This window comes from Strigops habroptila, chromosome 8, assembly GCF_004027225.2.
Source record: "Strigops habroptila isolate Jane chromosome 8, bStrHab1.2.pri, whole genome shotgun sequence".
NCBI classification, from domain to species: Eukaryota; Metazoa; Chordata; class Aves; order Psittaciformes; family Psittacidae; genus Strigops; species Strigops habroptila.
This window is the reverse complement of record NC_044284.2, coordinates 41,753,796-41,778,678: the sequence shown is the minus strand read 5'-3', so window position 1 is coordinate 41,778,678 and position 24,883 is coordinate 41,753,796. Positions and strand designations below refer to the sequence as shown.

General features: G+C 54.2%; 1 protein-coding gene across 8 annotated transcripts in view; it reads right to left on the bottom strand.

Moving 5' to 3' along the window:
• The window catches only part of CACNA1E (calcium voltage-gated channel subunit alpha1 E), a 141,546-nt gene that overhangs the window by 80,092 nt on the left and 36,571 nt on the right, over positions 1 to 24,883 (bottom strand). For 7 of the 8 annotated variants that reach the window (XM_030495458.1, XM_030495463.1, XM_030495460.1 and 4 more), the window contains exons 3-5: positions 19,373 to 19,639; positions 10,984 to 11,089; positions 10,402 to 10,541 (exon numbers count right to left, since the gene is read on the bottom strand). In XM_030495458.1, the coding sequence (XP_030351318.1) occupies positions 10,402 to 10,541; positions 10,984 to 11,089; positions 19,373 to 19,639 (513 nt within the window). Of the gene's footprint in view, positions 1 to 10,401; positions 10,542 to 10,983; positions 11,090 to 19,372; positions 19,640 to 20,135; positions 20,434 to 24,883 lie in introns of those variants that run through there. The other variant, XM_030495464.1, reaches the window with a different exon arrangement.

The window sequence follows — 24,883 nt, the reverse complement described above, 5'->3', positions numbered from 1 at the left end:
CCAGTGAGCCCTGTTTGATGCCGGCACCAAAGCTCATGGGACACTATGGACAGCCAAAGCCACTCAGGGGCCACCTAGCCCTGGCAGCTCCCTTTCAATACCCCCCACATACCAGGATGGCTGGGGACAGCTCTAAACCACAGTGCTGGCCATCACCCATGCCATGAAATCATACTCTGGGGTTTCAACACTGCCAGTGGCAAGCTCATCACAGCTGCATGGATTTAACCTCCACCCCAGGCAGGTGGTACCCCAGAGATGGGGGTTGCTCCCCTGATGGTCACCCATGCTCCCCTGGCAGCACCCTCATCCGTCAGCTGCTCTGGCATTTTCCATACATGGAGCTTCCTTAGAGTTCCACCTCTGGGATTGCTGAGAAGATGAAAACCTCACACGCATTCAAAAATCTATAGTAATGAAAGTCTGATGACCTTGGAAAGCAATCGGCAGGCACAGGAAGGACTCCAGAGGTTTTCTTTTAACATACAAGAGTTTTTTCAAGACCATCTCTGGAAAACAAATTGGGGCAGACGCAAGCTGGTGCACACCAAGTCCAGCAGTGGAAATACTCAGAGCCCCTGAACTTGCTGGAGGGGTGGAGACACTGCAGCTTGGGCAGAGCTGCAGGAGCACAGTCAGCAGTGCCAGAACTCATGGCCTCCTCTCCCATCTGGGCTCGGTCCCCAGCTGCTGGCCAAGGAGGAGCAGGGAGGGCTGCAGTAGGGGAGTAGGGGATGGGAGAGGAGGGGATGGGGAGGAGAGCAGGACAGAAGGAGGCAGCAACCTCAGGGTTGTTTGCAATAATCTAAAAACTGAGGGAAATTGGGTCATTGTTCCACTAATTCATCTAATTACAGGCCAGAGCAGCTCTCTGGCGCGCTGAGCAATTAGCACTTTCTCTCCCCCTCTCCCTGAGGTACGGCAGGTACTAACCTGCACCTCCAGAAAGGCGGCTGGGTTTCCTAGGATACCCTGGCAGGAGAAATGCTCTCACATCAGCAAACCACGTTGTTTCAACTCCTTTTCCTAGCCTCCTCTTCCTCCCTGCCCCAGCGCAACGGGTCAGCTGGAAATTCCAGCCCCAGCAGCAGCTGGGATGCATCACTCCAGCATCGCCCACAAGGCCCCATGTACCAGGCTGCTTAACCTGATATATACAGGATCTTGTACCCTGGATAGCACTTTCCCTTTCCTCCATGTCCCAGCCCGTGACCAGCCTCCACTACCCACGGGGTTGATGGGAGAGCAGAAAAGGGACTTAATTAAGTCAGGAGCTCCCAAAGGCTGGGGAGAGCTGCATTGTTAAATTGGTTGTAAGATCAAAATCAATAAGTTTGATAAAGCACGGCCACTCCGCAGCACGTGGGAGAGAGCGCAGGTGCTTTCATCTCTTTCACACAACCTGCCAGTGAGAGCAGGGTAACCCAGCGCTCCCCAAAATGCCAGCGTAAAGGACACACAGCACCCAACACTGTGCTGGAGACCCCGAGACCCTCCTTTAGCTTTTGCTTCACATATTCCAACACCTGGGCTCCAACCAGCCTCCCAAAGCGGCAGGAAAAAGGTGCCTGCAGCCTGTGCACTGACTCCGTCCAGGACTGAGCATCTCCAGGCCAGGGATACTCCTGGGCTGGATGCAGGCTCCAACCCTTCTTCCAAGGGCTCGCCAATACAAGCCCAGCTAGAAGGCTCGTGGCAGCAGAGCAGGATTGACAGCTCTCTCCTACCACCGCAGAGCAGCACGAGCCATAGTGCTACACAGCCAGGAGGAGTGATAGAGGTGGAGCCCTCACAGCTCCCAGCCCTATGACACATCTCCTCCCCAGGGCAGAACCATCACCTGAGGCACTACTGGTCCAGCACTGCAGAGGGGAGCAGAGTGCCCTGGCTGCAAAGTCCTCCGCTAACCCAGATTTGTTTGAAGGGCTCGGGAGCTGTCGCGCTGAGCCTCCAGGCAAGGTTCAGGCGATTTCAGGGCACTACTTCCCAGCGCTCTAAATTAGCTGCTAAGAATGGGATTCCTCTGTGGCAAGGTGACATGCTCCTTGTCCTTGCTGGGGGACAAGGGACATCATGAGCTCTTTCAGAAGCAGGTTTGGACAGATCACCAGAGTGAGGTGGTTACACTGCAGATGTGTCTTCTGACCAATGACTCCCCACTATGCAACAGGTGCCTGCGCACCCTTTTGCAGGCACAACCCCAGCTCCCGGTGAAGGTGGATGCACTGGGAGCACACCTTCCTGGAGCTGCTCCCGGCAAACCCATCCATCCCAGATACCCAAGGCATCTCAGGGACTGAGCAGCTAATAATAAATACAACTCTCAAACCACACCCTCCTGCTTTGGTCTTCAGCATCTCACCTGTTAATCGCTTATTAACCCTATAAGCATGCTTTTGGGAGGGGGTTGTTTGTTGTTTGGTTTTGTGATTTTTTTCAGAATGCCACCCACATCACCCAGCATGACCCATTTCTGATTTATTTATTGACATATCTTAAGGCTTCTTGCAGCTCCTCTGGATGCACAGCACAGAGGTGAGACTTGGGCTGTGACAGACCTTTTGCTGACACAGGGCAGAAGCTCCGGTATCTGTAGAACAATTGAAACCCTTTTCGATCATTTACAATATCTACGTCTGATGTGCTAATAATTATTCTTTATTTTTAGGCAAGGACCCAAACTAAAATTACATCTCACCATCCAAGTTATTTGAAAAAGCTGCCAGATTGGGCTATAAAAATCGCAATGATCTCATGCTTTTCATCATATGTACTAGAGAAAAAAGAAGGAGAAAAAAGTGAAGGCGTTTTTATAGGTCACCCAGGCAAAGGGGTTAGTTTTACTTCTTCAGAGGAAAGGGGGAAGAGACACTTCAGGTGGAGAAAAGAGGAGCTATTGGAAGAATGCAAATGAGAGAGGAGGCAGGATGGGAAATATATGCAAATCCCCAAAAGTATAACTGAATAGTGAGCAACCACTGGCAGACAAAAACATGCTGGGGGGGGAGGGGGAATGCAACGCTTTGTGTTTGCAACCAGGATGACTATTTTATTTATTTAGAAGTTCTGGAGTGAGCTCCCACTGGGCCAACCGCACCTGCAGGCTTTGGGCTGGCTGCATTGCTCAGCCCTCAGGCACTGCTCCAGCTTGCAGCAGCTGAGCAGAGCACACACCCTCGCCTCCAGCTGAAGACCTGCACCTATGGATTTCTCTTCCCAGGGGAGGAAAAGAAAATGGGATAAATCACATTTAAAATTACTCTCTGCTCTATGGGACTTAGCAGAGTAAACCATGAGCTATGCTCAAAGACCCTGCCTACACAAAGCTCTTTTACTAGCACAGAGCCAGCACCAAATTTGGGCACTATCACACACTACAGCACCCGCTGTGCCTCTGCTGCCTGTGCCGGGGCTGTGCATTGCACCCCCTCCAATCACCATCTTCCCATCAAGAGCGGCACCAGCAACTCTGAAGCCTCAACTCTTAGGGGCAACACACACAGCTCAGGGCACGCTGCAAAGGACTTCACACCAGAGACCACAAGAAAAGGCTGAACCCCCAAATAATCAGACCAACCCTTGATTGCATCCCTTGACCATTTCCATCAGGGGCTGCTGCAGAGGCACATGCAGACAAGCTGTCCCAGCAAAGGGCAGCTGCGGGGTGTGCTGGGTGGAGGGAGGGGGAGATCGGCTGAGACAGACTAATCTCAGCTCAAAATCTGGGGCAGGGAGGGTGCTGGCTGGCTGGCTGACGTGCAAATTAATATTTATAATTAAGTGGAAAGGCCCCTGAAGGCTTGCACTGCCACCTGACTTTACGACGGAGACTACTTCATAATTAATACACTGGTCAAACGGCTGATGGAAAGTAAGTTACCTGATGAATTTACCCCATTCCTGCCCTTTTCTGCTGGTGAATCAACCCCTTCCTCTCTACAGACAGCATCATGAGTAGCAGGATATACTCTAAGCTTAAGGGTCCAAACCCTGCCCAAGGCAGGGCCTGTGGGACTGGGACATCCACCCTGAGGATACCCAAGCAGAATGAAGCAGTCCTGCTTTGGGGATGCCAAGGGACAGGGACACCAGGTCTAAGTTCTGCCCTCGGCAGAGTTCAGAGCAACCTCAAAGCCTCCATCATCTTTGCTTGCGATTTCTAGGTTTCGGGGCCATGACACAAGTGGATTGCACTGCTGCAAAGCTGATGATCCTGTCCTTCCTGGCAGCTTCAAGAGCCCTGAATGGAGCATCGATGACTCCCTGCAAGGTGTGATGAGGGTGAATGACAAAAACTGCCTTCACCAGCCTTTGATCTGGGGTACGAAATGACCCCCCAAGGCTACCTCTTCCTGGAGAAGCCCTCAGGATTTGGTGCATGAAGGAGCATCCCCTCTGCACCCTGTGAGCTGGCCAAACCCCACACCTCCGTCCTGTCTCTGGCCCCTGTGACACCTCTCAGCAGATGCAGGATTTGGCAGGGAGAGATGCTGGTGAAACTGCATTTGCATATACGGGACCTGGTGGAAACCTAAAGTCATTGCCACGAGGCTGGAGAGCTGGCCCCGCAAGAGAAACATAGTGCTGGCAACTGTGTACCACAGCAGGACCTGTCTGAACTCATGCCAAAGGAGAAGTGTGAGACCCCAGGGATACCCACCCAAGCCTAGGTGACACCTCCTCCCCACATGAGGATGTGGTGGAAAATAACCCCTTTCCTCTTCACTCGAACCAGACTTATACCCCACTTTTTAACTCCTCTCCTGAAGCAAGATCTATGGCAGCGCAAAGTAATGGTGCACAGGGACTTTGCAGTTTGGCCCAATGCTTTGCCCCCATGGGAGGCCAAGGGCTTCACCCCAGCTCGGGAGCTCTGTAGAAAGGATGTTGGGGTGTAGAAGGAGCCTCTGGGGACCGCACGGGGCAGAGGGGTGCCTGGGAGGGGAGGCAATGCCCCCAGGGACCAGCAGCCTGTGGAGGGGGCTGACTTACTCCACAGCACAACGAATGGCTGCAGGAAACCAACCTCTGAGGAAGAGGAGCTGGGAAGGACAGGGCCAAGCACATGAGCAGCACCAAGCTGGATCCTGTGCCGGGGCAAGGCAGGATGCCTGTCTCCCCAAAGCCAGAGCCATGGATCTGCCTGCCCAGGGGTCTCCCCATGTCATCCCCTCCACCCATTCTCAGCACGGTAAAGCCTTTCCCCTCATCGCCCACCCCATCTCCTCACTGGGCTGGGGAAGCAGCGCTGCCCTTTGTTCAAGGTGCCAATGTCAGGCACATCCCATCACCGTGACATATGGCACATGAATCATTCACAAAGCTGGGGAATTAATTATTCATCCTAACGAAAGACCAAACATTTTACTAATTGTCCTGGAAGGAAAGAGCTGGGAAGGAGGTGGGAGATGGGGCAGACATCAGGTTGGAAACCAGCACCATTTGTGAAAGGAAAAGAAGAGGAAAAAAGTTTTTGGGTGTGATTGAAGCATTGCTCCACTTTTAGAGTTGGGTTGTCTCTTTACTGGTTTATCTTATTGGACAACACTCCTTGTAACAGTACAGGCTCCAGCAGAATAATCATGTCAGGATGCTTCACTTGTGCTCCTATTTAATGCTTGTTCTCCAAGCCTCATATCCACTCCCGCAGGCTTCCTTGCCTGGAGGGGCACTGTACTCCCTTGATTAGGAAAATACATGTCAGCACTGGGAGAAGAGCCTGTTCCAAGCCCAGGTGTGCACATGTACATGTATGTGCTCTTGCACATGCATGGGGTGCCAGGCACACTGCTGTGGGCCAGCACCCCAAACCACAAGGGGATGCAGCATATGAATATTCCTGCACAGTGCTGATGCCAGCGCCTGTTCAAGGAGCCCTGCTCCACCTCTGAACCACCAAGATAAAAAGACCACCACCTAAGACACACAGAACTTGGGCTGCATGAGGTGCTCTAACTACCAGAGGGCAAATCATCTTTGTCTCTGCCATAGGGGAGCTCAGGGGAATTGCAAAAAGGGCATCAAGGCACTTTCCAGGACAGTCATCTAAAAATCCAGGCAGCACCACAACAAACAAGCCAAACTGCCCTCCTGTGCCCATGTTCACGTTGCAACCCTGCAGCATGGAGGGAAGCAGCCTCCTAGGAACCGCTCTCTCCTGCTTCACCCCAGCCACAGCAGAAAATGAGGGCACAGATATGCGCAGGATATCACTGGGAGGTCAGACAGAGAGGCTGGGCTCATGACTGCCACTTGCATTTGTAGGTTTTCAAGCCAGCTGTCCGGACTCGGAGAGCCAGGCTTTCCTCTGCTGGCACAGGCTGGTACCCATCCAGTCGGCTCTGCATTTGCTAAGGGCACAGCAGGCACCAGCTGTGATCACTCATTCCTGCCTTCCCTTGGCCACGCTCCACCCCACAAAATCCCTTAATGAAAACCACAGTGCCCAAGGGCTTCACAAAAGGCATTCAGGTGTAGCAGCTATTATTAAACCCTCCAAAAAACCCTGATGCCAGCTCTTCCTTTTAGTGACCCTGGTGTATTTATCCTGGTTTTACAGTGGCTGCTTCCCTGACTTCTGAGCAGCACAACTTCACAAGGGCCTTTTGATCTACATTTTGATTTTTTCCCATTGTGAGAGTGTTCCCCCACCCCTTCACCTCTCACATAATGTATTATTGTATTACCGCTGCAACTGCTATAAAAAAGCGAACTTGGTGCTATGATGCTCAGGCATTGGAGTGTGTGAAGCACACACCCACCTGGATACTTGCAGAGGCAGTTTAACCCTTCTTTTTCCATGAGCACCTTCAAATATGGTGTAGGACAAGGCAGGCTGCTGTAGGGTCCTCCTTCTCTGTTCATTACACTAACGGCACCTGGGGAGCAGGGAGCTGATTGATGCTTTAGCTGCTGATGGCTGAAGCTCCTTCAACTTCACCCTCTTAGGACCACCAGTTAGGAGGTTTCCAAGCTCCCACCGCCCTATCTAACTATTTCTGAGCAGTTTTCCCCTTTTTGGTCCAAGACATGCTGCATTGAGCAGGTCATGAGTCCAGCTTCAGCACCTGGCCAAGCTCTGGTTCACGCATGGGCAAGGCAAGCATCCCCAGGCCCCAGGGAAAACAGACATTGCCCTCCCTGACTCTGCCTCAAAAAGAGTAAAGGTATTTTATGCATGTTTTTGAATAAAAATATTTTTAGCTGGGGAGAACAGGCTGTTTTTTTCAGGCAGCGATGATGATTTGGAAACCACAGGTTATAAACAGAGCAGGTTTACAAATGTGACTATTAGTTCCCCAGTGGAAGCTTTAGCATCAGGGAGTTTTAGGTGGGCGTTGATTTCCACTGAGATGCAAAAATCTGGGTTTATTGACACAAGAAGCAAACACCCATTGAACCCAAGTCAGTGCCATCTATTCCTGCAGAGGGTCCCAAGAACCTGCTCACAGCAGTAACCCCTCATTTGGCTAATTTACATGCCAGGATATCCCACTGCTCGTGGAAGCCCCAACGCAGTGTCTGGGGCCACGACGCTGCCTGCATTAAGCACCTCTCACATCAGACATGTGACAAAAAATAAGTGCAGAAAGGAAAAATAATACCCTCTGTCACTCTTGGAGGGACAAGGCCCAGCAAGCATGATGCTGAGTCCCTCTGGGTCCATTAAGGATGGATCCTATGGTGGGTGGGTCCTGCTCACATGGATATCCTCTGGTCCATCATCATGGGATGCATTAGCATCCCTAACTGGTCAGCACATCCCAAGGTGAGCACTACGCTGTACATATATATATATATACACACCCCCGTACACTATACAGATGCTAACAACATCCCCTCCACAGCCACTGCCTCTTGCTAAGTCACAACAAGATCCCAATCACTTAATTCTCCCAAGCTTGATAGTCCCTGTCCAGACATTTCCATATTAATCAAACATAAAGTTTTAGTCCACAAAGATGATCCTGAACCCACTGGTTGCCCACACACGTCCCCCGTGCAGACTTCACCGCCTGCCTTACACAACCGACACAGCATGAACCACCAAACGCAAATCCTCTCCCACAAGCTGTTTGCAAGCCATTTGCCAGCCAAGGATTATTTGCTGAAGAAATTTGCCAATAATTCAGCAGATCAAACAGACAGGAGTTTCTTGCAAGGGAGGCACAATCATGGCACTGAAGAACAGCAGCTTTGTCAGCACCGCACAACAAAAGCAACAGCTGAACAGCCCAGAGGAGCCCATCACCTCATACAGCTGATCCCCCAATGACCCCAAACTCCCCAAAACTGGACCAGGGTGAAAACTTGTGGGTTGCCTACTTTGCCCATCATACAACAAAATTTGCTCCAAAAGGCCAGTGAGCCCATACCAGCAGGCACCGGCACTGCTGGGGCAAAGCCAGCAGGTAACTGGGCATTTCTTGGAGAGGGTTTCATCCTGCTGGCAAAACATTAGGATGTGAAGGGGGTGATAGCAGCGAAACAGACCCCAGAGGGCTGCCCCCTGCAACTGGCAGTATCAGGGGGACCTGGGCACCTCCCGGCAGGGCAGCTGGCACGGTGCTAACAGACCTTCATGGACAATTGATTCCCTGGCACAGGGCCCGGCACGGCACAGCACTGAAAGGAGCTGGCGAGGCTTTCGCGAGTGAGTAATTGCTGAACGCTGACTCAGCACCAGCTCAGTTACAGTCAGCTCGCCCAGAGCTGTGGGGAGGGCAGGGAGAGGTCTGTAGCAGCCCAGTGCTTCCCCTTGGCCCAGGCTCCAAATGACGCCCAGACCAGGAGACGGCCAATGGGCATTTCCCAACCACCCAACCACTTTCCTCACACCCAGCCCAGCACTGCAGGTACACAGTGAGGCCAGAACATCCCCTTTTGTTGCTAACCAGGGTGACATGCCCCATGCTGTTCCCAGAGATTTGACCACCTTTGCCCAACCCAGGAGCTGTGTGTGGTTGCTCTCCCCACAGCAGCAAAGCAGCAAACCTGCCTGGCCCTCAGGAGTCCTCCCCTGACAGTCACTCTGCAGATGCAGAAGAGCCAGCTACATCTTGTGTGATAGCTGCACCACCCATAGGCAGCCAGTTTGCTACCCACTGAGAAGCATCGCCCCACCACCAGCACACCGAGGCATCCTGCCTTCACAAGCAGACATGGTCTCACTCCCCAGCAAGGCCATCCAGGTCCTCATTGGACCAAGGAAGTCAAAATGTTCTTGGTCATGTTCTCCTCAAGCCTACTGTCAAGCACAGTCCCAACCTGCACCTCTCCACCACGGACAAGCAGCACCCATCACCACATCCTCTGCAACACGAGGCTAAGCATCCCCCTTCCTTCTCCAAACACCCAGACGGGTGTCATGTCTCACATGGTGCTACCACCCTAGAAACCAAGGACTGTGCAGCAAACTTGGCACTTGGGAGAGAACCCAGGTATCTTGTCTGGCTCCTATGCCTCAGTTTCCCAGAAATCCCTGCAGCTGCTCTGCACCTCCCAGAGCCCATGAAGTGCTCAGAGATCCACAGGCACCATCTGTATGCAGCAAACTAGCTCCTCTGAAGGTGATCATTTGCATGCAAAAAGAAACAGCCACTCTCCAGGCACTCCTTCCCAGGATCCCTAGGTGGCTGCAGGCACCCACCTGCCCCCTCCACACTGCAAGGGGCCCAAGGGAGTCACCCTGGAGGGCTTCTCCTCAAGACAAATACCACTGTTGCCTAACTCAAGCCCAAATGCCTCTGCTTGTTTCTGTGTCACGAGCACAGCCCATCATACCGCAAGCAGGACTCAAATCTGGGCCACGTCCCTGGCAATGACACCACCACTGACACAACCAGCACCTGTGAAGCTCTGTGTGCTACCACCCCCAGCGTCACTGCTGCACACTGGGACACTGAGTGAGCGTCACCTGGGAACATGTCCTCACCCAGACGTCATTCCCAAACCCCCAGCACCAGGCCAAGGCTGGAAAGTGCTTGGGAAGGCAAGAGGAGAAGAGATTTTCTCCCTCCCCACATAAGGTTTGACCAAAACCTCTCCCAGATACATCCAGCTGCTCATCAGGCCATGCTCCTACCTTGTCCTCACCTTGTCCCATGCCCGGAAGGGTGACAGATGCCAGGCCACCAGCTGAGGAAAGCTAGACATGATGCCCTCAGAGCCAGCCCTCCTCATCTGATGGGGAACCATGTCTCTCTATCAACTGCCCACAGCAAAGCCAACACAGGAGCCTCCAGCACAGCGAACCATCCTCCCCTCCCTCTTCGGGATGAAGAAACAACAACAGCAGCAAACCAGGGCCTTGAACCACATTCTGGAGCTTGCGTCCCCACAAGGACAAGCCCCAACACCCAGCTTCCCAATCCCACCAATGGCCCTGCACCCGTGACTCACCCGCTGAGGACCACGATGAAGTCCATGACATTCCAGCCATTGCGCAGGTACGAGCCCTTGTGGAAAACGAACCCCAGAGCCACGATCTTAATCCCAGCCTCGAAGCAGAAAATACCAATGAAGTAGGGCTCCGTCTTCTCCTGCCAGAGGGGAACCAGTGACATGGTGAGAGATGGAGACAGGGCAGACACAGCACCAGTCATTTCACATTTACCCAGCTCATGTCCCATCCCACCTTCCCCAGCCCCATCCTCTCCTCTGGGAGCTTACTCAGCCTTTTCTCATCCAGCATCAACCTTGGAAATAAAAAGAGGGTGACTATGACCCACCCAAGTTGCCCAGTCGCCCTTCCCTATCCCACTTTTTAAGATGCTTAAACCTTCCTGAATACTTTCCATGGAGGAGTGACAGCAGCCCCAGGAACACTAGAGGAGCTGGTCCCAGAGGAAACCTCCTACCCTATCACCCCGAAACCACAAGAAATTGGCTAGTAGAACAGGCTCGCTCCCCTGGGTTGATGACCCTGCTCACCCGCCATACCCCCTTGATGCAGGGTGGAGAGGGACAGATACAGGTACTTACTAATCTCCGTGACATGGGTGTCTTGTCATCCTCAGGGAGGTGCTGCTCAAGGGCTAGCACAATGCAGTTGGCAATGATGGTCGCCAGGATCATGTACTCAAAGGGAGTGGAGCGAGTTAAGGAGCAAAGAAGAGGTAGATGATGTCCCCAGCCCACCAGCCCACCCCTGCCCACCCTTCATTTCACCTGCTCATTAGACACTACCAGCCCTTTCCCCACAGGAACACGCATACATACAGCCTAGCTTTTGCCTCCTACTGCTCCCAGCCAGGAGGGTGAAGCCCACCTTGATGCTGTTTGGAAGTGAGAGGGGTGACAAGAGGACTGAGACCCCCTAAGACCTTCCTCACTGACCCTTACTTGCTGAGCCTTATCACCTCCTTCTCAAGTTCATGGGACATTAAGCTTTGTGGGGACTGCAAACATTCTTGGGAGAGAGATGCAGTTCGTGGTTAGAGTCCAGAAGATGGACACAAGTATGAAGGTGAACAGCCAGGCTCTGACCAGACAGGGTTTCATCTTGAAAAGGGTTTGGCATGGTCCCTGGCAGTGTCAGGGAAGTTCTCCCTGGCATGGCATGGTGGTGGCCATGGCCAGCGTGTCCCTCCATGCCATGGTCTTGTTGCCAGCCTTCTCTATTCCACCACAAAGCAGCAGGAGATGGGGCTTTGGGGAAGGGGAGGAGGGCAAGTCACAGACTATCAGCAGCTCTGGTTCTAAAGCATCCTTGTGGGCACAGCCCAAGGAGGACAGAGCTTCCCTAGCAGGTCCTGTGGATCTGACCTGGACCAGCCCACTCCGTGCCCGGCCTTGGCAAGGTGGTCTTGCCCTGGGAACCAAGAGTCTCTTGCCAAGCACACTGCAGGGTGAGACCAGGCAGTGCTGGGAGCTGCAGAGCACCAGGCTGAGCATTCACAACTCAAGACACTGATGGTGCCTGGGTATGAGCTTCAATTCAGGCAGCATGGAAACTCCCCAAGAAGACATCTCAACTCAGCCATACTTCACAAGACTGCAAGGAGTAGCAGCACCTTATCATCAGGATCTGTCTGGACCCTTACGAGCATCCTAAATCCTACAGCCATGTCTAGGGTTTGCACACCCTTCTCTGAGAGTTGACATCTGAGGACCTGAGCGAGTGGGAAGGGGAGGCAGAGTAAAGGGCAGGCTTATGCCCAGGAAAGCATCCCAAACTCAGCTCCCTCCTGCCTTTTGATTCACAGGATCTGCCAGGAGCAAGGTGGGGGCATGCAGCTCCCTCCTCCTACCTGGCCCACCGCCAAGCCCTAAAACCAAAGCAATTCCAAGTAACAGAACGGCCACATCTTTCTGACTTCCCATCCATCTTTACCACATCTTTGCAATAAAAGCCGTATTGTTCTCAGTAACAAAATGAGGTGAGATTCATCAACAGGCAGCACACCCCTTTTCCACTCCCTCCATGCCAAAAAAACTGAGCTATATTACTGTCACCACTGGCATCAGCAGCCACCCTAGGATGGGACTGCCACCATCCCAAGTCTCATGTCTGTGGAAATGGGATGTGATCCCATCAGGGATGGATTTGCTTATAAAGAAATCACCCACGCTCCCAGCATCCCAAGCTGGCACAGGGAGCAGCACCCTAGCTGAGCTCTTTCCCACCACACTGGGCTTCTCCAGACCCATCAGCTTCAGGTTCGCACCTCTCAGGCCAGGAGGTACCAAATGCCCGTGCCATCGCCCCAGGGAAAAGGGATAATTTTCTCTTTTGCAACCTTGCTTTTTGTCCACTGAAGCCACTGACCACAGTAAGATGCTTTAAACTAGCAGCCCTTAGCCCATGTGCAAGAGAAGACACCCCAGTGCTGGCCATGAGTGTGGGAAACTGTAAACCATGAAGTGACCCTGGTGGCAGCAACACCAGCAGCAGTGACCCAGTTTACCCTGTGGCACATGGGCAAGATGGAAGTGGAGCTGGGCATCAGAGCAGGTCCCCAGAGGGCTGTCCAGGAGGGGCAGCCAAGGAGAGCCTGCAGGAGCTGGGATTTATTTAGCTTGGTAGGAGGAAGAGCCAGGAAGGATTCAGCCAAGGCATTTAAAAGGCCACTCAGTGAAATTAATGGTTGATAAGTTAGAGGCAAACCAAAAGAGAGACTGCTGCGAAGCTCACTGATGCCGGCTCAGACCTCTTTATACAAGTGAGGATTTCATTGCACAACTCCTGCAAAAGCCACTTACTTTCCCTGCTTCCCACCTCTCGCCACACACTTCAGCTGATATGCAGACTGCGGCGCTTGGCCCCAAGCCACTGGCCTATCTGGGGTTTTTTTGTTTCATTTTCCTGAAAGTCTGCAAGCAATTAGCACAGGCTCAAAAGAAAATGGCATGTTAGTGGGGCGATGCAGCTAGCTCCCCAGGCGCCAGGCACATTTGCCTAGATGGGAAGTGTGGGAACTGCACAGCAAGTCCGTCTGTGGGCCCCAGGGCATCTACCCACCGAACATCCTGTGCTCCTCCCCACCACGCTGGGCATCTACTACTGCCTCCTCCCTCCTGCAGCTGCTAGTCCCAAGGGGAAAACACCCAGGTGGGAAAAAAACAATTTCTCCAAAGCCAGCAGTGGGAGAACCCTGCTTGGCAGTTGCTGAGGGGCTCGGGACCACCTCTAATGGACCAACCATATTTCCTTGCTGGTTCTAACATCTGGCTTGTCAGTACCTGGGCAGTGCACATCTGTCACAGCCCCAGCATGAGACCACATCCCCGCTCCACCTCCAGTGAGCATGCAGTACATGGTTTGGCAGATATCAAGTCTAAGGGAAACACGTAATTGCTGCCTAAGCAGCGACCTAAGCATCAGGTCACAGCCAAAAGTGACTCTCCAAACCCCGGTAGCCCAGTTTTCCAAGGACCAGAGCTTGGGTTATCACATCTGGAGCTGGGAAAGAGCTGCAAGGCATCAACCCCGTGGAAACAAACCCCAGTAGCTCCAGCTGTGCCAAGTTTTGCAAGGCCAAGGGTAAGAAAACCCTCCCCAAGGGACAGCAGGAACATCTGGCTGAACTGGCAGAAATTTTATCTACACATTTCACTTCTGCCTAGCAAGCACCCTCCCAGCTTGGGCCTGGAGCCCACTGGACAATGCTCTGTCACTCCTTTGTTTCCTCTCTCGTTATAGGTCTAACTACACAACCTTCCAGCCACCTGAAACACAGAGTAGCACTCTCCTCCCTCCGAGCCCGGTAATGAAAGCCCATCTCCCTCCAGTCTTCTCCTCCTCCTTCGTCTGGCTTCTCCTGGAGGATCATTAGGGAGCCGATAAAAATAGGTTTTCTTATTGATTTATCTCCTTTACCCAACACTCTCTCCCCTGCACCGTTGACTTGTTTCCCTAGCAACTCGGCCAATCCCAGTGCATGCCACACCTGCAGCTCCACGCTTCCCTCCCAGTGCGTTTGAGGTGGGGAAGGTGCCCCCAGGCCATGTGGACCTCCCCCCAGCCCCAAGCCCACTGGAGCAGGCACTGCAGATAACCCCATGACTGGAGCTGGAGCTCTTTGGAGTGTCTGGCAGGAGCTGGCAGTGAGATGTCCAGCTACTGGTGGATCATTGCTTCCAGCAATGACCCTCTCCTTCTTCATCTCTGTCCCGAACTGGGAGCCACAAGCAGGCCAGCCAGAACATCTATATTGCTAACACAGGGAGTGTGCCCAGCTCTAGGCCCTGAAGATAGATTTATGGTGTTGATGGCACATTGACGCAACCTCCCCAAGAGGCTGGGTGCAAAATAAATCCCTCCCTGGATGCAGACATGGGCCAGGACCTGCAGAGAGCCCCCTCCATCTCTCCACTTCAGTGAACATGCCTTCTGCCTCATCCTGGGCAGGCAGGTGGGGAAGGTGCAGAAGAGCCAGAGGAGTGAGACCACATGGGCATCTCCCATGCTCTTGGGGAAGCCCACCTCAGAGGGCCAGGGAGAAGGGCAGGAACAATTTAACCCCTTGTGCTGCCTGCATCACCCAGCCCAGCTCCAACATCTACTAGAAACTTAAGTTTCCATTTCCCACTGTTCGTCAGGCGGACAGGACCTGTTGCACTGAGGGGCTTTCCCTGCTCCCCAGGTGACAGTGAGAAGGAGCTTCAGTTCCTACATCTGTGCACTTCATCTTGTTGGTCCCAACCCCACCACTGATGCCTGCCCCACACAGATGTGGCCTGGCAGGAAGAAAGACCCACCTCTTCAAGATTCCTATCCCTAGAAAGCCGCGAACCCCTTTCTCTGAGCTCCAGACCCCTGCAAGATGAGCACCTCCTTTCCAAGAGGAGCCCAAAATGACAAATGGGGCAAAGACCATGAGCAGTCCTAATTTAACCCTGGGGTTCCCTAGCCCTGCAACATCTCCCTGAGGACACGAGGGATCTTTCCCCAGCAGATAAAGCCCATTATACACAGCAAAACTCAGGCTTGAGGTTGTGCTTGTGTCTCTGCACAGCTTGGAGGGAGCACCCAGGCAAGATGCTCAGTCTGCCTAAATCTTACTGCATGGCCATGCTCCGGCTAGTGACTGTCTGCAGCGATAGATGTTGCTGCTTATAACTCCAAAATGTGGGGGGCTGATGTCCATCAGGGGCCAAACCAAAGGCAGTGCCATACAGAACCCGGTCAGAGCAGAGCTGCCTACACTGGTGCCGTTCCCGTAGGGATGCAGGATGCCTGCCTGCCACGTGCAAATAGCTCCACGGAAAAATATCTCCTTCTCCCCCACCTCACCCTACACTTAAAACTCAAAATCAAATCTCTCTCCTCTCTCTTTTTTTTTTTTTTTGAACAAAAAAGAACTACATCATGTGATTTTCCTGCCTTAACATCAGTTTTTTAACTTTGGTTGCCACAGCAACAGGATGCAACTTGGCGTCACCATGACAACAGCTGCCTCTGTTTAAATTCACCATCTGACAGGCAGCCTCACTCTCCCCGGCTGTCAAAAAGACGGACCTGCCATTACACCTACTCGCCCCTCCCCAAAAAAATAAAATAAATTAACATCTGATGAATGAAGGACACAGAAAACAGCCTTAGACGAAAAAAAGAGACGTTCTTGGGTATCGCAAGGAGGGAGCTGCCCAAGGATAGCACAATATGGTGCAGCTCTTCCAGCAGGTAGGTGAGACCAGCCAAAATCTTAGCTGGGCAAAAGCAAAGGGCAGAAGATGCTTGCCCAGGTGGGGCATAACACTGGCAGGGTCCCTGAGCGGCAGCGCCCTCGCAGCACCAGAGATGCCTAGGTCAAAATGGAAGTCATCATGAGAAGAACAGGTCAGGGACAAATGGGTGTGCATCCCACGGAGCAACATCCCCACGTGTGTTGGACTGGGAATGCACACTAGAGCTTTGCAGACACCCCAGCTCCTCTTGGCCAGGCCAACACAAGACTGGGTATTCATAGGGATTGGGAAGGAGAAAGCCCTCACTTTAGGGAACAGCAAGGTCCCCAGAGGACTGGTGGACATCCCTCTCCCCTGCCAAACCAGGGGGACAGGTAGAGTAGCCATTGTGCGCCTGCAGCTGGAAACTGTCCTTGGGGACATAACCAGAGCCACACAGTGTCATCTGGCCTATCTGGGGCAGGAGAGGGATTTTATCCAGGTCAAATGTGATTAAGCAGATGAAGAACGGAGCAATATAGATGAGCTGCAGCCCATCTCATGTGCTAACTGAATTGCAGCTTTCCAGGCAGCCAAACAAATGAAATCAGGGCTAAAGGCCTGGCATTCAGTGGGAGGAGAACAGGCAGGATGAGGCTATGTTCCTGAAGAAGAGAAGTTGATGTTCCTACAGCCAGAATGGCAGCTGCTTCATGTTTTGGGCAGGACCAGTAAAAAGAGCAGCTCCAGTGGAGGTAACGCATTGAACTTTCCAGCAAGGAACTCAGCAAAGACTCGCCTCCCCACAGAGCTGCATCCCAGTCCCAGTTGCTCGTATTTCTCCTCCTTCCCTTCCATGCATCATCCCTATTTACACTGGGAAGCCGAACTGCAGAGGCTGCTGGTTATAATTATACAGTTACCCAGCAGATATACAGGCCTGAATCACCAGTTATTTTTAGCCCTATTACCTAGTCAACTGGAGCTGGATGAAGAAGAGCCTCCACTCCTTCCCGTTCTCCACCCCAGCCCCCTTGGCTGTCCTCGGTACCGTGCCCACTCTGACCTGCAGTGCCAGGACCAGCTCATCTCCCTTCTAAGGCCAGCAGCTCTCGTTGACTGTGGCCAAGATCCAATGCTTGCCTCTCCAAACCACCCTCACTCAGGAGCGGTGCCATGGGCTCCGGGCCAGGCAGCTGAGATGCTCACACATTTTCTCTAACCCTACCAAAATGCACCAGCTACGTGTGCCAGCCTACAACTACAAGGATGGGAACAACATACCTGGCCAACCTCACCAAACTCATTACCAAAAAAGCTTGTCCATCCCCAAGTCCTTATGAGCTCAAGTGGTGCAGAGGAGCTCTGGGGTGGATGAGTTTCTTAGAAAGAGATGGCAGCCAGGCGGGGGACTGCCAGGGAAGCTCAGCTCCCGCGCCTAGAGCACACCCATTCTCAGTGCTCACACAGGCATATGTCACCTACTTCTGGAAAAAAATATAAAATGAGCCCATCTCCCTCATGCATTGCAAATTCTAGGAAAGAATAATGCTGGGGAGGTTTTACCGCGCGGTGGTAAAGCTCTAGTCTCTAGGAGACAGCAGCTGCCTAGAGATGAGACATCATGCCAGCACGGGACCCCGGCCTACGCGGAGAGTGCTGGGCCAGTGGCAGCACCCCAGCTCCTTCATGCTTCGAATGAAAGCCGAAGGGGCGAGGGCCCTCCCACACCGTGCTGAAAAAGCACATGAATAATTTGGCATGTTCTGGAAAAGCAGGCAGGCCAGCCTGGCCGCTGCCCTGCAAGGCTCCGAGCTGAGCTGCTGTGTCCGCATCCTCACCACCACACCAATGCTCCTGCAGCCGCACGCCCAGTGGGTGCTGCCAGCAGGGGCAAATTTAGGGATACAATGGGGAATTCAGCCCCCTCAAGCTGCCCCTTCACCTCCAGGTCACCTTTCCAAGCTGGAGCTTTGTGGCTTTCCAGCCAGGACCAGCTCATGCCTGGCAGAGGCTCAACCTGACATGTCAGAGCTGCAAAGGGACTACTTCCCCAGTGATGCTCAGCAGGGCGGGTGACCTCTCCTGCATCCCTGTGCATCACCAGATGGTTTCCCAAAGGTACCTGTTGCACCAGACCAAAGCGTTGCTGCTTGGCACCAGGGCAAGCTCTCCTATACCCGTCGGAGGAGCCAGCAAGTTAACCAACAAGTTACAGGGAGAGAAAGCGGCAGCGGCAAGAGCTGCATGTAATCACCACTGCAGAAAACGGCACAGGGAGGGTCCTAAAGCCAAAGCACAGCCACACTGAAGTTTTTAAGCTTGGCTCCTCCACAGGGGCAAAGCCCAGGAGGGGTCTTAGGGCGCAGCAGGGCCCTGAGCATAGCGCTGATAGGGAACTGCGTGCTGTGGTGCTGGGCGCTCGCCAGGGTGACCAGAGGCACCCGCAGGGAGGGTGGGAGGAGAGAAACACGCGCGGGGGTGTATGAAAGGATGGAGGTGCGGGGGAAGAAAAGGGGGGATCTGCACCCTCCACCCAGGCCTAGAAGGGAGGGTCTCTAGGATAATCCACCGCCCCCTGTGCCACCCCCCAAGGGGCTGTAGGTCACAGCCAGAGGTTTTCAGCATGTTCCCCTCTGCCGCAGGGAAGGGGCAACCAGTTTCCAGAGCCACCATGGGGGGCCGGGGGCTGCAGGGTGAGAATGGCTGTACCCCTGGCAGGTACGATCAGCAGCAAAGACAACACACACAGGCAGGTGCAGGAGGGGACAAAGCCACCACCCAGCAGGAACTGTAGATTCATGGGCTCCCAGGGTCCATCCCCGATGGGATGGGTGGCTCCAGGCAGGGTAAGGTGGTAGAGCTCCAGGAAGACATCGAGGCACAGAGGGAAAGGCCACAACCCCTCCCCCAGCCACACATGCATAGAACGTCCTAAAGCATGCAGGGTTAAACCGGGATTGGAGCACCCCTCCTTGCCAGCATGGAGAGCTTCCAAATCCAAGCCTGAGGAGAGGCTGGGGGGCTCCTCCCGAGGGAGAAGGGGCTCAGCTCTCCACCAGGTGCCAAGAAGAGCACAGGAGGGAAAGCAGCAACAGGGCAAGGAAAGCATCCCTGGGGGACGGGGCACCCCTCTCCACACGCCGCAGGAGAGCAGAACCAGGTGCTTACCTGCCCGCTAGTGCCACACACGTGTCCTGGGCAGCCACTGAGGCAAATCCGGGGAGCAAGGGGGGGCTCGCAGGGGGTGCAGAAAGGATATGGCCAGTCGATGAGCTTCTTGGCATATTTCCTGACTATGTTCTCTTCCCCAAAGAGGAAGAGTGATCTGTTGACAGTGAAGCAGTTCTGCCGGACAGGGATGGGGTTGTACAGAGCCATAGTCCGGGCTCTCTGCGCTTTGGTTTGCTTGAAGCCTCCTGGGGACCCTCCTGCAGGGGCAGGAGGTCCTTGCCGGCTCCGGTTCTGGTCGGAGCCCCCATCTCCGGAGCCCAGCCTGCCAGCCACCGCCTCCCCAAAGCAAGCCATCCTGGAAGAAAACACACAGGTGAGCCAAAGCAGCACCACCGAGGCGGCAGGGGGGGAAGAAGAGGGAGGGGGGTTGCGGGCGCAGTCCCAACCACAGCCCCCTCCTCCTCTCCGGGTGATGCTCAGCCCCGTCTCTCTTGCATCCCTCTGGGGACACGCGTGTAAAGGGAGAGGCGGCCGCGTACGCCCCGGTCCGGCGCCTCCGGACCCCGCAGCGGCCACGCGGGCGGCGGGGAGGCAGGGGCCGGCCGGCGTGCTCGGCTGAGGCCGCAACGGCTCGCTCCCTAAGCACCTTCCGCCACGAAGCAAGGGGTTAAACCCAGCCACATCCTTCCCACAGCTCTGCCTGCAAGCCTCAACCAGCCCCCTTTAACCTCCCCCTCCCAGCAAGGCGAGCCCGGGGGCTGCCTGACGGCTGAGATCAGGCAGGGAAAGGGCTGAGATCCAAGTCCATCCATCCGCCCCGGCTCAGAGGAAGACGCAATTTGGTACAGCACCCAGCGCGGTGGAGGCCGGGGAAACAGGTTGCAGCGTGGTCCAGCCTAGTTGGAGCCAAGTGTCCAACTCCCTCCTCCCGACTCCATCTTCAGCAGCCTGCGGGAGCCCGGCCACCCGTCCGCTGGCTCCCCGAGGCAGCGGGCAGAGCCCCCCCCGGGCAGGCGCCGGCGCTGGCAGGGATGCTCAGCCCCTCGCTGCCAGGGCAGAAGCGAGCAAGGCGACGCCGGCTTCCCGCAGGAGCCGGAGCACGGAATTGGAGGCTGCCGCGCCTCTGCAGCTCGGGGACAGCTCGCTTTAATGAAGTCAGTGGCAACACACGCGCACACAAGCGCGCACACACGCACACCCGCCCGGCTCGCTCCCTCGCTCCATCCGGTGCATTCTTTTGGCAAGCACGGGAGCTGCCGCAAAGGAACATCAGAGGCGAGGGGAGGGTCTGAAGGGAACAAAGGCAATAGGGGAGCCCCCACCCTGGAAGATGCACCCCACACACACACCTCCCCCCTGGCTGCAGAGGGCTTCCCAGCACATGGGTGCTCCTAGGTGAGTGGCTAAATTGAGGGGTCGAAGGGGGGGCAAAGGGGGACTCTGCCCCCACCCTGCCTGCAGGGGAGGCAAGAGGCTCACTCCATATCAGCCTGCGCTGAGCATCTCTCTGGCCACATGCACCATCCCCCCTCCCTGGGAAACTTCGGGAGCCGCCCCAATGCCAGGGGTGCCTGGGGAGAGCCCTCCTGCTCACTCGCATACAGATCAGCCTCCTTAGCACCCCCCGCCTCCGTATTTTCTTTTTGACACTTGATGTTGGCCAGAAGAAGCGGCAACTCATTGGAGAGGTGTAAACAACCCGATCTGGATGTGACCCTGCAGCAGCAGCCACAGTGGGGAAGGTGGGGACAACTGGCCCAGCCACAGGGCCAGTCCAGGCTCTGACCCTGCTGCCCCAGCCCACCATGGGCAGAGGACTGGGGACACTGCTGGTGCTGCACCCTCCAGTCTGTGGCCATGCAGGTGCCAAGGTCACCCAGGGATGCTCAGAGTCCCCTGGGCTGGACTGTGGCCTCGTGTGGCAGCTGCCTGCCAACCCACCTTTGGGGAACATGCCCTGCCCTCCTAGCATATACAGGGGACTTGTGGCTCCCCAGGGATGTTCCCAATGTCCTCCCTATCCAAAGAGCAGGGCACTAGCTTTGCTGCTTAGCACAAGCTGCAAGCTGCTCACACACAGAATTCCCCAACCCCTCCCATTCAACTCCTCATCTGAAGGGCTCCCCATGGCCTTGGACACTTACTACCTGCCCTTCCTGCAGGAAGGGCACCTGCAGCTCCAACCAGCATCACAAGACCCCTTGCATCCCTGTGATGCTCTTCCTCTACCCGCCCCACCACTAGCTCTGCAAACATAACCACTGCAGCCCTATCTCCTATCTGGAACACTTGGGGCAGCTCAAAAAAAAAAAAAAAAAAAAAAAATATATATATATATGTAAAAGAAAAATAGGAAATTTTACAACAATCAAGCCCTTAATCACATAAATCATTAACTCATTTGGGTGAGGGCTACTCTACCAGTGCAGCCTGGCAGCACCTCACCACAGACTTCCCCACCCTGCAGGCACTATGTGACCAAATGGCCACAGAGCTCACTTTTTAGCCCAGGCTCTCAAAGGTGCATTGCAGAAGCCCTTGGGTTGGTTGGGTGAGTAAGGAGGAGGATCAGGGCCTCCTCAGCAAGATAACAGGGAGTGTTTGGAAAAAAGGTTGTGGGATCGTTTCCCCCAACCTCAGCCAGACACCAAAGCCCACAAGCTCACCACGATGCCCATCTACTTGCATTCCTACTTGACTCTACTCCTCTGAGTAGCCTTATAACTGAGGTGGGTGTAAGTGGGGGGGCTTAGCAACTGCCCCACTTCCGTCACCACCACACTGCAGCACAAAGTGGAGCAGGGGTGGGCAGATTCCTCCCAAAATGCTTCCCAGGCCACTGGCTGGCCCCTGAGCAAGCCAGAAAGCCAGAGAGGCACTGGGCTTCCACTAACAACAGGCAGTGAGTAGGCCACACCAGCTACCAACTAATTAAAGCCCCTTTGATTCATTCCAGGCAAGACACTGCCCTAAATGAATCAATTATGATTTGTGGCTCATCCCTTTTGCCTCCTCCTCTCCACCACCAGCACAGCACCAGGAGCAATGCCACTCTTCCCATCTTTCAACCCTTTTAGCCATTGTTAATTAAGACCAAGGCTGGGCCAATTGCCAGAAGCAGATCCTCAGCCCTGCAGAGCTCCTGTCTCAGCTCCCCTCTGTCCTCACAGGCCTCTCCTATCCCGCTGAACCTGCAAGCAAGCCTCCACACCCAGCCTAAATGCTCAGGCTCTGGCTGGTACCCAGAGGCCAAGGACTGTTGGGAAGGCTGGACCCAGTGTTCCCACTGCATCCCCTGCCCATCTCAGAGACACCACGCCTGCCTCACTGCTCCTGCAAAGGGCCAAGGGGGAGGAAGGCAGCGTTCCTCCTGCCCCCTCGAAGCAGGGATGCACACCTTACCTGGACACTTCTGCTGGGGCAGCGGGCTATCCCCTGCAGCCAGGGATTCACTCCCAGCTCTATTCTATATTTGCTGCTGCAGAGCAGAACCCAAGATGACCCCGCTGGGAGCCTCTCTCATGTTCAGACAGTGCTAAAGGATGAGATATTTATGAAAGCAGCTCCTTAAGAGAAGATTTAAAGAGAAAAAAAAAAAAAAAGCCCCCAGCTATGCCAAGAGATGCAGGCTCGGTTTCCCAGGATGTTTATTGCTGTTCTCGTCTTGACCCTCACCCCAGCACACTGGGATCGGTGAGTCAGGGAGAAGCGTAGCTGATGCCCACATGATTCAACATGGCACAGAGATTCAATGCCAGCTATGTGGGGTTGTTTGGTTTTGGGTTTGGTTTTTTAATGTGAATGAAGGAAATCCAAGAAGACAGGGCAACAGTGGGTGTCGGCACAGGAAGGCACTTGGGATGCACTGGGTTTTACAGCGACAGACTCCCTCTCTTCCTCGCACTGGTATTGCCATTCGAGCCTCCTCCTTGCCGGTTTTTTTTTGTCCCCGCTCCCAGCCGTGCGGTTACCCCCGCGCGGCCGGGCATCACCGCGACACGGGACACCACCGCGACACAGCCCAAGTCCCCCGCACCTCCGCCGCGGGGACGCGCCCGGGCGGCCGCCGCTCCGGCACCGCCATCTAGCGGCCGCCGCCGCCCTTCCCCGCAGTCCCCGGCCGCGGGCACGGCGTTCGGCTTCGCTTCCCCGCCTGCGGTCGCGGGGAGCCGAGCCCCTTCTTTGCCTGTCCTACCCGCGCGGGGCTCTGAGGCAGGTACAAAGGCGTCTCCACTCCACCCACCCCCTCGGCAGCTATTGCATCCCTTCGCACAGCGCTTCTGCCACTGGAGCAGCCTTTGGCTCAGCCCAGGCAACCCAAAACCTCCCAGCTATGCACCCAAAGAACTGGCAATATTGTTAAAAGCAGCCTTTGCCGAGCCCCAGGGTTGTTCGGTAAGCCAGAGGCTGCTTCTCATCTCAGGGATAGCATCCCTGATGCAGCCCAGGCAGCGCCTGGAGAGGGGAGACAGGCTCTCCTTCCATGACTGATAGTCCCAGGAGCTCAGATAGGCTGCATTCATCTTGGAAAGTTGCTTTTGGCATCCTGATTTGATTTTTATTTTTTAAATAAGGCTTTAGCTATGCCGAGAGGAAAAAAAAAAAATAGAATCAAATGAGAATTATCTACAGTGCTCTGGCCAAATTTCAAATTGGGACTGGATAGCTGTGACTCAGAAGCATGTTTATAACCATGCAGGAATGGAAGTTTTGGGTTTTTTTTCCAGGAACAAATTCATTACCTGCTTGATTAGGAAGAGATGTTTTCCTCATTTGCAAAGGGGAAGCCCTGCCAAGCCAAGCACCTCTGTAGCAGCGTGGCAGAACCCCAGGCTGGTGCAGCTCGCCCATGGACACCCGAGATGCAGGTGAAGAAGATCCAAGCAGCTCCGGGGTAGCATCTCTGGAGGGAGGCACCACACCAATTTCTGCCTGATGTTCATCTGTGCAGGTGTTAGCAGTTGTGGCGTAGGCAGCCACAACAGCCCTGTTGGCATCTCTACTGCCAACAAAGCCCCAGGCCGGGCAAAACAGCCCTGGCTGTGCTGCAGAGACTCTCTACTGCCTTGCAGCAGGGCAACTCTCTTGCCCAAGCCAGGGCAAGTGTTTCCTCTCTGCCATCTGCTCACTGTTTTTGATGACAACCTTGCCCGACTCACAGTGCTCCTCACGAGGTGCCTGCCTCACCAGGACATGCCTTCCCAGCACTAACAGAGACGAGCAGCATCTTATTGCAAAACTGCCCGGGCACATTCCCACCACAGACCCAGAGTGCTGACTTCTCAGGGTCAGCACTATAATTTATTCACTGAGAAATTAGATGGCTGGAAGACTAGCAAAAGCCAGCAAATTCCACACCAACTTATAAACTTTGCATCCAGATTTAAGCAACTGCCACTGCTCCACCGAACTCCTCCTGGTCATTTTGCTGAAGCAGCCACACCAGGTGTCACACAGCAGCGGTGACAGCAAAACTTGAAACTGCTTTAAGCTGAAAGTGTAATTTGCTACATACTGCCATAAAACATGGCAAAACCACTGCTTATTTTAATTACCAAGACCCATAAGTCTAACATCTTTAAAATCAATGTCTTGGCAT